The sequence below is a fragment of the Sturnira hondurensis genome, unplaced genomic scaffold (assembly GCF_014824575.4).
Source record: "Sturnira hondurensis isolate 20B ecotype Veracruz unplaced genomic scaffold, ASM1482457v3 Scaffold0012488, whole genome shotgun sequence".
Taxonomy (NCBI): Eukaryota; Metazoa; Chordata; class Mammalia; order Chiroptera; family Phyllostomidae; genus Sturnira; species Sturnira hondurensis.
Window position 1 is genome coordinate 140,316 of NW_028085119.1, and position 13,108 is coordinate 153,423.

The 13,108-nt window shown below is 44.7% G+C and overlaps 1 protein-coding gene across 4 annotated transcripts in view; it reads right to left on the reverse strand.

The window, feature by feature from the left end:
• Positions 1 to 13,108, reverse strand: part of FRMD4A (FERM domain containing 4A) — a 283,383-nt gene that overhangs the window by 135,821 nt on the left and 134,454 nt on the right. For all 4 annotated transcript variants that reach the window (XM_037060727.1, XM_037060730.1, XM_037060729.1 and 1 more), the window contains exon 3: positions 11,834 to 11,928. In XM_037060727.1, the coding sequence (XP_036916622.1) occupies positions 11,834 to 11,928 (95 nt within the window). The remainder of the gene's footprint in view (positions 1 to 11,833; positions 11,929 to 13,108) is intronic.

Here is a 13,108-nt window from a genome sequence, read left to right on the forward strand (position 1 = left end):
AGAGCCAGGGGTTGGAGACTGGCTGTTGCTTCTCGGGCCACACGAAAATGAAGATGCAATCATGCTCTCTCTTGTCCTGACTCCTGTCCCACCACGCTGTAGGCTGCCTTTTTTCCTGAAGGACTGAAAACACTCTTTAGAATTTTGATATCAGTCTTCACAGCATTTTTCTGGGAACAGATGGATGGAAAAGCCAGTAACAGTCAGTTTCTTAAAAAATTAAACTTACATGTACCATATGACCTAGCCATTCTTCTCCTAGGTGTTTAACCCAAGCGAAATGACAGCATACAGCCAGGCCATGAAAAGATTTTCACATACAGATGTTCAGAAATACACTATTTTTCATAACTCAAAACTTGAAACAACCCAAATGTTTACCAACAAGGGAAACGTATAAACAAATGATGATGTAATGATGTAATGGAATACTATGTAGTGACAAAGGCAATGCACTACTGATATACAGATGAATCTCTAGATAATTATGCTGAGTTAAAGCAACCAAGCAAAAAGAGAGTACAAACTGTAGCTTCCATTTAGATGAAACTCTAGAAAGTGCAAATTAATCTACAGTGACAGAAAGCAGATGGTGGTTGCCTGGGGTGCGGGAGGTCAGAGGGAGAGATTATGGGGGGCATACAGAAAAATTTGGGATAGTGATGGATTATGTCTATTATAGCTTGATGATGGGGATAGTTTATTTGTGCTTACATGTGTCAAAACTTATCAATTCATGCACTTTAATGTGCATCATTTATTGTACGTCAGTTACACCTCATTAAAGCTGTTTTAAATAGCGGACCACGGACATACTTGGTAATACACAAATGGAGCCACTTGTGCATTTCTTTCTTCCTCCCCTCCTTCCACCTCTTCTTTCCTTTCATATATGCCAACTGACCACCTTCTTTCATAAAGGGGCTGCAGATGCAGTGGGGAGCAAAGTAAACACCACCCCTTTTCCCCTCAAGCTCACATGCTCGCAAGGAGACACTGGACCACTACTTCCACAATTCATTCCACAGTAACTAATAGTATTAGGGCCATGAGTGATAAGAACATGTGATAAGAACCCAGAACTAGTTCTGGGTTCTGAGAAGCACTGCCTGGTGTTTGAGTGAGATCTGCAGAATCACAAGCGGTATCTTAGCCAAGGGGAAGGGGAACCACTTTCCAGGCAGAAGGACCAGCATGTGCAAAAGGCTCCGATGTGAGAAGAAACCCAGCACCTTAGTGTCATGTCAGTAGAAAGGGAGGAGGCTGGAAAGGGACGGGGACCTGCTATTGGGACCTCGGAGGCCGAGATGAGGTTGGTCTCGGAAGAGGGAGGCAGAGCCACGTTGCAGGTGTGAGCAGAGAGATCTACCCCTCCTCTTCCCTCTCCTCCCCCAATCTCAGTCTGTCAACCCTGGAGGACCCAGAGCCCTAATCACCTTTACTTTGTAAACTCACGCGGAACACACACAACTGACAGCACAACACCTCTTCGGCGCCCTCTGCCGCGTGACGCCGATGTCCAGGTGCAGGGCACAAGCGCGGGCACTTCCACTGTGCAGGATGAGCAGCGAAGGCTGTCTGCACTGCCCGGTTACAGCGTTTGCTCCTCGAGGCAGGTGCTTGCCCCCAAACAGTGGAAACATGTAGGGGCTTCCATCTCCGTTTAGGGATTCATTTCGGTGGTCCCTTTCGCACACCCCCACACACGCACAAACCTCTCTTTCCCTGAAACCCACACTTGTGCACTACCTGGGGCTGATGTTTGGATCTCGTTCTTTTTCTCCCTTTTGAGAATCTCCATCTGGAAATAAATTATTTCTATAAACTTTATTTTCACTTTCGGTTCCTCTTCTCTGAACACAGTAAGAGTGAAAAATAACAGGAAAACAAGTGTTTTACGTAAAATGACTGGACCAACTTCTTCCAGCCTGGGGTAAATTCCCAGCCAACCAGAACACAGATCTGGAAAGAGAAAGCCAGGATGCCAACCTTCGTTTCTGGTTATACCAAAAACGCTGACCTCTGTGCCTTAGCTCATGTTGTTCCCTCTGCCTGGAATGCTCTTCTTCTCCTTCACTGACCCATCCTTCAAGACCCTGTTCTCCTGTGCCTCCTCCAGAAAGCCTTCCCTGATGCACCTTCCCAGCACCACAGCCCAGCCTGAGACTGGGCTCTCACAGCACCCACCCTGGGCACCTCTGCTGCTGCACTTCCCGCAGTCCGGAGGACTTACTCTACCGTGCCTCCTTTTCCCGACAGACTTTTTACACCTGAAAAGCACAGCAAGATCTTCCTCATAACATCAAGCGTGTGTTTGTGATCAACTAGAAGGTGTTAAGACAAAGGTGAGACCTAATTATTGGTAGGAAGAAGCCCCAGCCACGCCTTCCCTGCCTCTGACCATGTCCCACGCCCCCCGCATCTTTTCTCAGCCTCCCGCATGCGTGCCATATGCCCACTCTGCGTGATGACTCTGCTCGTGCTGCTGCTCCTAATTGGAACAGTCTCTCCATCTCTTTATCTGAACGCTGGCCATTGTTCAAGGCTGAGTGCAGCCCAGTCTTTCAGTGAAGTCTCCCCCGACTGCCTAAGCCTGGGCTTTCTTTCAAACTCCTCCAGAGCTTCTGGTTTGTGTCGTCTGCAAGGCATTTATAGTGCAGTCTTGCACACTCAGTTACTTTAAAAAATATGACCTATCTCTCCAACAAAGTTGTAAGTTTTCAACATTAAAAAAATCATCCCAGAACCAAGCACAAGACCTGGCAAATACTCGGTGCTCAAAATCCCTGCTTGTTGATTGGATGACAACCTCCCAAAGCAACTTGTCAGTGCCCAGATTTTTTTTTTTTTAAAGAATTGAGTACTAGTTTTTTTTTTTAAGATTTTATTTATTTATTTATCTTTAGAGGGGAAGGAGAGGGAGAGTAACATCAGTGTATGGTTGCCTTTTGTGCGTCCCTGCTGGGAGTTGGCCTGCAAGGAACCGGCCTGCAACCCAGGCATGTGCCCTGACTGGGAATCGAACCGTGATCGTCTGGTTTGCAGGCCCGCGCTGAATCCACTGAGCTACGCCAGCCAGGGCCCAGATTTTTTTTTTTTTTTTAGATTTTATTTATTCATTTTTAGAGAAGGGGGAAGGGAGGGAGAAAGAAAGGGAGAAAATCATTGATGTGAGAGATACATCAACCAGTTGCCTCTTGCACGCCCCCAACTGGAGACCTGGCCTGCAACCCAGGCAACTGACCTGACTAGGAATCGAACTGGTGACCCTTTGGCTTGCAGGCCTGCACTCAATCCACTGAGTCACACCAACCAGGGTGCAGATCTTAATTTATAAAAACTGAGTGACCACACAGAGAGGTCAATGTCATGGAAAGTAAAACTGAACGTTATTCACAGTTTCCCTAGAAATGAGAGGCACACCATGCCAGCCAGGGCCACAGTGGGGAGCACCAGCGTGAGTCAGGCAGAAAATGAATGAGGCGGCACAGGCATTTGTTGGGGTTTCCTCAGGGAAGTCAAGGCAGGGCAGGGGAACAGCTTAGGCGTGAAGGGTGGCCCCTAGCCGCCTGGTACCTGGCCCTGAGCTGATTTGGGACGGGGCTCTCCTGGGCTTGGTGTGTGAGGGTCAGACAAAGGGAGTGGTTCAGGGAATGAGCTCTTGAGAGCAGGAGAGATGTGCACAGCTCTAGTTGTTCATTTGCCTTTCTAATGAATGGATGCCAAATAAATACAGAACCGAAGAAAACTTAAGAAAGCAATCCACCCAATGGCCACATAAATTTAAATATATTCCTTTGCCTTACAATAATTCTTGACACACGGTCTGATGGAAACGACCTTTGCATAATCCCCGAGAGATAAACCCTCGCTGCACCCCAATGGCACACGACTGACCACGCAGACTGCTGGGACTTCTACTTGGTCTCAGAGGGACATAGTTCATTTGGTGAAGAACCTCAGAGTGGGGACATTGTGCATGACGAGACGCTGAGACGGGTGTCACTTGGCTACCACGTGGCTGCGTTCTCTCACAGCCGACTTCTCTTCATCTCTGTCCACGGAGGACAAAAGAGGGGTGGATTCCCTCTCCAGGTAATTTTATTCCCCACATTAAACTTTTTAAAAAGATGACATTTTAGCAATGAATTTATTTAAATGGAAATTTCTTTGTCCCCAGCCATATATTAGTTTTGCCTTTGTAAAGCAATGAACTGACTAGAGAGAAAGAAAATGGCCAGGAAGCAGAGAGAACAAGGAGGCCAGAATCACCCCTGTGGTCTTTAAGGAAAAATACATTTCCTTTCTCCACGCCCCTCTGCGAATTCCTCAACCCCAGTTCAGTGAGGGCTGGCATGACGTGAACACTTGCAGGGTTCTGATGTCCATGGAGAGGTGCCCCCCACATCTGGGGTGCTGGGACCCTCAGACAAAAATCTTTCCACTGAAGGGACATGTGATTTACCCAAGGCCCCTTGTAGGTGCTCAGGATTTGGACAAAAGCCAAGAGATGGGTTAAAAAGCAAACTGGAAACCCTGGCTCTGAAACCATGCCCTCTGGCTACAGTAGGACTTAAACTATCTTCCGCTCACTGTTTTGGGTTCAAAGTCTTATTTCCTACACCCAGCAGTATTAATAATTCCTCACTTTCCAGGGCTTTTTCTTTCCTATGTGACACCTCACAGTCCTGACATCAAACCCCTTTCACAAAAAATACTTTTTTAAATTTAAATCAGGTGGATCGGGGAGCAAGGAGGTGAAAAAAGCACAAAAGCATTGTCTAAATACAGTGTAACTAAGTAAGAGATGCCGGATAGCTTGGTTTTCATTACTCTTATTGATTTTTTATTTGAGAGTGCACATCAGTGCATTTGCCAGTGACAAAGCACAAAAATAAAAAATGCCCACCAGACACTCAGTATTTTTTTATTGCTTGACTGATAACTATCTTTAAAGCTGTGCAAGACAACACTCATTTGGTTTATGGTAGCAATAGGTCAAACTGTTGGGTCAGTAATAAATACGCAGTTGCTTCCAGGCAACGGAAATTGGATGCATTTATTTAATGGATTGCTTTTAGCTTCTACATATAATACAAATAGATTTCTGGTCCAAGTGTTGGCACCTTCAAGAAAGATGGCCTTAAGGAGAGCTTTGTTTATGGAGAGCTACTGGAGGGTGGACGCGTATGATAAGATGATCCAAACTGATCATTCCTGGACCGCAGGGGAGAATGACACTCTGACTTTCAGAGGTTTTCAGGGCAGATGGCTGGCTTCATATGGAATGAGTTTCTATGGAAAGCCAAAGCAAGAGCATGAGATTCTTACAGAGGTCCCTAGATGGAGGGATGGGTAGGGAGCTCTTGCAATGTAACAATGTTTAACCTTAGTGTCCTGACTCAGAAATACAAGTGCTCATGAAGGACAGTTTAGGGGTAATGGTTTAGCAAGAAACCCTCAAATAGTGGTCTTCCTGTGTGTGTGTGTGTGTGTGTGTGTGTGTGAGAGAGAGAGAGAGAGAGAGAGAGAGAGAGAGACTGTGTCTTCACCACACACAGACAACCACAGAGAAAGACTAATGATAAGGAATGTATTGGGGAGACCAGATGACTAAAACATGGGCTATTTTGTCCACCTACATTTATGGCTTTAATTTTGTTTAGTCCTCACCCAAGAACATGTTTATGGATTTTGGAGAGAAAGTAAGGATAGGAAAAAGAGAAGGGTGTGGGAGGGAGAGAGAGAGAAAGAAACAGAGACAGACACAGAGAGAGAGAGATGTGTGAGAAACACCCATCGGTTGCCTCTCATATGTGCCCTAACTGGGAATCGAACTCTCAGCCTCTTGGTGTATGGGATAATGATCCAACCAACTAAGCCACCTAGACAGGGTTATGGCTTTAATTTTTTATTTATGGAGACTGTTCCAAATCTTCTCCTATAGTACCTCCTATACTATTTCTTATTTACCTCCTAAACTAAAAACACAAGCCATACATACAGTCAAAAAGTCACATTATTTCTGGTGCTGAACAGTGGATGCTAAATAAACATCTGCTAAAGAACCAGCAGGTCAGCCTCAAATATGCCCATACACCAATATTACTGTCAGTCCAGGGACAGCCAGCCACGTGTAGACACCACTCTCACCCTCAGTAAAAGAAGGGAGGGAGGGAGTCTCCATAGTTTGTAAAAATTCACTCTGCTCCCTCTTGTCCAGGATCCGAGCTCTACCCTACCACTTTCCTTGGGAAAGGAAGAAGTCAAGACAAAGCCTGGATCCATTAAGGTCTCCTCGGATCACCTCATTCTTTTTCCCCTTGTCCTAGCCACACAAAGAGAGAGTTCTGCTAAAGCCGTGACTTTTCTGGGCATGAAATAGAATGCATGGCTGTTGGCCATACATTCGCCAGTCTCTGAGGTGGCAATGAATGTTGAATGCCACGTTCCAGAAGCACCTATTACAACTCAGTCCCAGAGGTTGTACCCACTGATTTCTCTCCAGTCTCATGGTTCAGGGCATTTAATGAATGGAAATCCTACACCTATTTCTAAATATTAAATTGCTTTCCCAGAGCAACTTTGTGTCATCGTTCCTTCCATGATTAGAAAACTGCTGTTCTACTTTGCTTATTTTTAAATTGTACTCCCAGCTCATGGCTGAGAGTGCTCATCAGCTAGACCCTGCTCAGACGGCGCAGCCAGTCCAGGGTGGTCCCAGTGCGGGGCCTCAAGGACACAAGGACCCCGCAGAGCAGAGGGTGTGCCCCTTTGTCCTGCCACTGGATCTACAGACCTTGTGTGTCCTGAATCCGATTGATTCAAGACACACTGGGCCTTAATTATCTGGATAAATTAGACTCCCCCAACAGTACTAATCAATGTTCAATTAATGAAAACATTGCACCTTGCCTTTTTTTTTTAAATCCTTAATTGGTTCTTAAACTAGGATTCTGGATTCAGAATGTCTGTGAACCCTGTAAAATTTAAGCACTGGTTATTTTATGTGTAAACTTTCATGCAGGCAGGGGAACATACCTCTTAAACAAACATGAAAGGGGTCTGTGATTAAATAAGAGGCTAAGAATTTCCTTAATTGGTAGGTGAAATTTCTTAATTGGCACATGAAAATACATCCTAACTGGACCTACCTTTTAAAATGTGCATCGATTGCTGACCAAGTTTCTCATCTTTTTCCCTCAAGCTTCCAAATACTTCTCAAAGGTTTCATTACATAGATACTCAGTTATGGCACCTGTCACACAATTCTTAAAATTTATGACAGGAGGTTCATATTAAAATTTAAATACATTATTATAATCATCGCTTCAGTTTGGGGTATGTTTGACTATTTCTGCTAAATAGTCCAAAAGTTGTTTAGTTGTAGCTTTTGAGGATGGGGGTCCTCTGTCAACAATTTTCTTCTAATTTAAAAAATGAAAAACATGGTATTTATAAATGTCCAAGCTCACCAAACTGTACGCATTAAAGATGTGCAGTTCTTAGTATATACATTACACCTCAATAAAGCTATTTACAAAAAAAAGAAACCCAAACAGATGAAACAAAAATTATGATTGAGAATAGATCAGATAATTAAATAAAGGGCTTTACTGATTTAAACCATATAATCAGAGCCATGATCTCTGAAGACAAAAAAAATAACAATAATAAAAACCAACAACATGAGTGTTAAAAATAGCAATGGCGATATTTCAAAAATAAAATGCAGAGACAGCCTTCCCTAAGTGACAAATGCCAGTGCTCCCTAAGTGAAACCTCGGCCACTCCGTGTGCACTGACGGGTGAGCACGAGCAAGCACTCCTGTGAGCTGGCTCTCGCACAGTGGCTTCCCAGGGTCCATCTGCAATGGAGAGACTCTGTAGCTGTGCGGGTCCCTGCACGTATCACGACTGGCCCCAAATAGTCTATGTCTGAGTGGTTTATCAGTTTCTCCCTAGATCTCGGATAAGGGGACAGAGGAAATTTACACTCCACTGTCCCCCTCTCTCTGGAACTGGGGTTTCCATACTGGGATGCATGTTGGGGAAATCTTGCTGCTCAGGCCACTCCCAGACCAATTAATCACAGTTCTGGGGGTAGGTCCAGGGTGCTGGCACTTTAACAGAAAAACACAGCTTTAGTAAAACATAAATAATTAGTTTAGGATCAAATTAATCCGAGGTGCTCCCTTTGCTTCGGAATGCGTTAAAGGTGGCCACGATGTCACTGTTTGCTTGTATCACCACAATGCAGACCGCATACAGATAACCATCTGTATCTCTTTTTATTACGGAAGGTTTATTCAAGAGGAAAGGGGCTGCATTCGACTGAATCCTGGAACGGAAATAGGCGTTCATGGGAAAACTGGTGACACTGGAATGAGGACTACAATTTAGCACCGATAATACACTAATGTTAATTAACATAGTTTGTGAAGAAGCAACATCTGGGGAACCTGGGTGAAGGGTGCATGGGAACTCTGCACCACCTTTGCAATTCTCCTGTAAGTTGAATTATTTTAAAATATAAAGTTAAAAAATTTAAAAAAGAGAAGTTGAAGTTAGTAACAATGTTACAACACCGTGGATTACCTAGCAACATTAAATATTCATGGGCATAGAAGTCTTGCATTAGGGGCTCAGATACTTTATTAAAAAATACAGCAATTTATGGGGCCAGAGAAGCTTCGAGACACTCCCAACTTTCTGTCTGCATTCTGCTGTAGATGTTTTCTCTCTGGGCCCAACCAGATCCTACAAAATGTCATCAACAGCAGTTACTAGTGAAAAACTCACTGACAATATATGACTTAAAAGCCCTATATTCTACCATGAGTCATAACACGGCTGATAATATATTACACTTCTATAGCTCTTTACACTTTATAACACTTTCCAAGTATTAGTCTTACTTAATCTGCATGAGGAAATAGACAATACACAGGGTATGCCATGGGCTGGAATAAAGGCTGAAACTTCAACTGCGTTTGATTCTAAAACGCAGTGAAGCACCTGTAGAAATCACACACACCTCATGTCACAGCACAACACACAGCTTGAGAACACGGTTATTAAAAGACCTTAGGTTAGTGTCTAGGGGCACAGGTTACAAGACTAGTGCTTACTGACTTCACATGATCACTGACCGAGATTAAATCCCACCCACAGGCACAGCTTTCATTCTTCCCTTTTTTACCAGGAAAAGAAGAAAAGTTCAGATTATCAAAGAGGCCACCAGCCAACATTCCTTGGCCCCAGATGTTATCAGGCCATGACTTTGCCCTGAGTCATGGCCGTCCCCTTTGTTTCTGCTGGCTGTCCTTAATTTCCTGGGGGCCCCTGACACCGCCGTTTCCCCCCCGTGAGTCAGGTCCACCTGCCATTTCCCTCTCAGGAACTGTCTGCCAGCTGCGGCTCTTTCCCACTGATCTGGGGCCTCTGGCCACTCCTGCAGTTGCTGAGGAAACCCTCCCACCCACTCGGGTGGTGGCCACTCTCTAAACCGTACTAGGCAATGGCTCACATCCTCTTCATCACCGCCCGCCCCCCCCCAGAGCCCTCCACGCCACCAATGCCTCTCTGGGGTGTGAGCCACGTTCCTTAGAATGGCCTCACACACAGAAGCACCCACACGCCCTCCTGGCCCACCCTGGGGATCCGGACAGCTCAGACCAGAACACACGGTGCCACTCAATAGGGTATGAGGCCCATGCTGCGTGCCCCCCACTTTCCTGCTTGTGGTTCCTGCTGTCCTCCCTCCGGGAGAAGAGTGACTTTCTACCTGGCACTGGCTCCTGGTTGGTGCTGCTAGGGAAGTGATTTGACACACGCAGCAGGCGCATTTCTTCCTCGTTGGTCCAGGACAATGTGCTCACTCTTTGATTCTTATTTATTCAAAAGGGAAGTCTCACTGGGACTCATGGAGAGGTCATGGAGCCTTTGAGAGGAGGAACAGTGTTTGGGAAATGTGAACAATGGGATGTGATTGACCGAAACCTCTGGTTCCCTTCTAATTAGTGCTAATGTATAAACAGCAATTTCAGGGGTTCGAAGGGATTCTCAGGAGGCAGGGCAGAAACACCTGCACTTTCTCAGTGTTTGTCTTAAGGCAGGGGTGTCAAACTCATTCTCACCAGGGAATGAGCCACATCAGCCTCCTGGTTGCCTACAAAGGGCTGAATGTAATGTTAGGACTGTATAAATGTAACTACTCCCTACAGTTAAGTGAGAATTCAGTGCTGCTGGTGGGTAGAAACAAGGTGTCGGGGTGGATAAAATAAGGTGGAGGGATGGATTTGGCCCATTTGTGTCTGTCACCTGTGTCTTCAGGCATTGGCTCCTTCCCTCCACAGCCCTTCACTCACAGCCATGCTTACTTGGCTCTACCCACAGGCACAGCAAACCCTCCGGACCAGGGGCCACCTCTCCTGCCTTCCTTCTGGCTCAGTTTCCAACAGGCTCAGGGCCGTTGGCTGACCTCGTTCCTCCTGGCCTTCTCCAGGAAGATGTGACGGCTCCCGCTAACTATTCCCTGATCACCCCACCATCTGCACTGTCACTAGTTCAGGGGGTGACCGTGTGTTCCAGTTTTCCCAAGACAGTCCCAGTTTATACTGCCTTTTAATCCTGGGGTCTTGATCTGTGGTCCCCCAAGTTCAGTGTGTCCAGGTGCAAACATATCTGATCACCTCTCTCACTCATCAGTGCGGCAGCCTCTTGTCCTTGCCTCTGAGCCCACGCTGCCTGCGCAGCACCACCTGCTTGACGGCGCACGGCCTCCCCTGCACTGTCCTGTCCAGCCACTGACTCAGCCCTGATCTCTTAGTATTTTAGAAAATCATTTCAGTGATTGTAAAGATTTGTAGAAGTGTGTGTGTGTGTGTATGTGTGTGTGTAAACAGGAAAGAAAATTATTAAACATCTATTTAGAACACATTCTTATCTAGCAATCTGTGTAGGTTTTTACTGTACTCCTTTGCTAACAGTATATCAAGAAGGAAATTCTTTTTTTTTTTCAGGCAATAAAGAGCTTTACTGGGGTTTGTGCGCCCAGGCGAGGCTCCCCGGTCTGCAGAGTGAGGCCGGGGAAGTCAGTCGCTCAAGAAGGAAATTCTAATTTTAGTAAAGATGTTTCTTACTTGTGTTGCAAAATGCCGCTTCACAGAGTCAAACTGAAAAACCATTGAGAGCATATGTACTTTTCGTCAGATGAGTGATCAAATTCATTTTTTTTCTAATTTTTATTCATTGATTTGAGAGAGAGAGAGACATTGATTTGTCATTCCAGTTACTTATGCATTCATTGGTTGATTCTTGTGCCCTGACTGGGAATCAAACCCTCAACCTTGGAGTATAGAGAGGACGCTCTAACCAACTTAGCCACCCGGTCAGGGCTAAATTTCTGACTTATATTCTCTCTATTTCAGCTTAGACAGTGGAACTGCACAGATACTTTTCATTTTGAATTTATCATCAAATTCACTTCCTGTTATTGTTATTCCAACACTGGAGAGAAAAGTTTAATTTCCAGAAGTTTTCATTTAATTTTAATAGAAAACAAACTCGTGCAAATCTAAAAAAAAATTTGGTTCTGAACACAAACATGGTTGATTATAAGAACTAGTTTACCTAATAATTTCATAATATGATCATCACCCTAATTATATCCTTTGGCTGTTCTAGGCATGATCACAAGGTCTTTGAAATTCAAATGATGAACTTGGGCTGACCCCATCCCACAGGACCCAAGTGGCCTGCAGCTGATTTCACTGCTGACAGTTGGAACGGCGTGATTTCACATTTCCCTTCAGGTTCCAGGGGCACTTACGTCTCATCTGTGAAGGCTATTCCAAAGTACTCCTTTTCCTTCAGGTTGAAGTGAGAGGCCACGAGGTCAAGCAGCTCCTTGGCCAGAAGTTTGGGCTGGAGGGAGAACAAAATGGGAAAGGGGTAAGTGACGAGAGCTTATATTTCCTAAATCATGCAATTTTCGATTTGCATAATTTTTTAAATGTAGTGTATCAAAGTTCTAGTGTATCAGCGCAAAAGAGTTTTCGAAAACCCAAAGGCGCACACAATGAGGATGCCACTGAGCAAACAGCCAAGTTCAGATGGAGACTTTCTGCCTTGTTCCGTAGCAGTCCGTCCCCCCAGCAAGGGTACTCGCTCACGGACAGTGCTGTTAGACCCTGCAGCTCTCCTTCCAGTGCAGGAGAACCTGTCATGCTGAACTGATGGGAAGATGCCTTATTTAAAACATATACACATATATATAAAACAAATATACATATTCTGTGTTATAAATTATATGTTCCAACATATATTTAATTGTAATGTTAATATTATAATGTGCATATTCCATATTCTATAAGTATATTTTATGTTACATATACAACTTATATATAACTATATTTATTTAAAATGTATTAATATATATTTTAAAATGTCACATCATACTTACATTGATATTATAATTAATCAATCACATGTTATATAATATCTATTATATATGTATTTAACATAGACTCACATAGTATTTGCTATGTGCCAGGCCCTGTTCTAACAAGCACTTTACAAACTCCAGCCCCTTTAATCCTCATCGCAGCCCCATGCGGTGGTCCGATCATTAACCCCATTGTACGGGGAGGAAACAGGCACCCAGAAGACCCAACGGCTCTGTTTAAGTCTCGGGACTGGGATTTGAAGCCTGGCTCTGGACACCCCGCCTTTGAACACACTATATGCGCCCAAAATTAACAATCCCAGCAATAAAAGTACCCTCCTGCAAGAAATGTTCACGTCATGGCCAAAGGGCCTTGTGAATAGCATTTAAGCATAAACTGAAAGTACACCTTCCAGCCTTTCCAAAGGTGAAGATCAGCCTCTACCTAAGGACATTTTTATCATACTCTTTCCTAAGCATCTCTGCCAATGTAAAGGACTGTTCCAGAGCTTTAGGCATGGAATCACTGTAGGTGTCTACACTGTTAATATGCCATTCACTCGGGCCCATGGCTGTTGAGATGACCACAGATTGCCAGGCTCTGAAGCTGGGGAGCCAGGGAAAGGCCGTCTGATGGAGACGCAGGGCTAACAGGGAAGA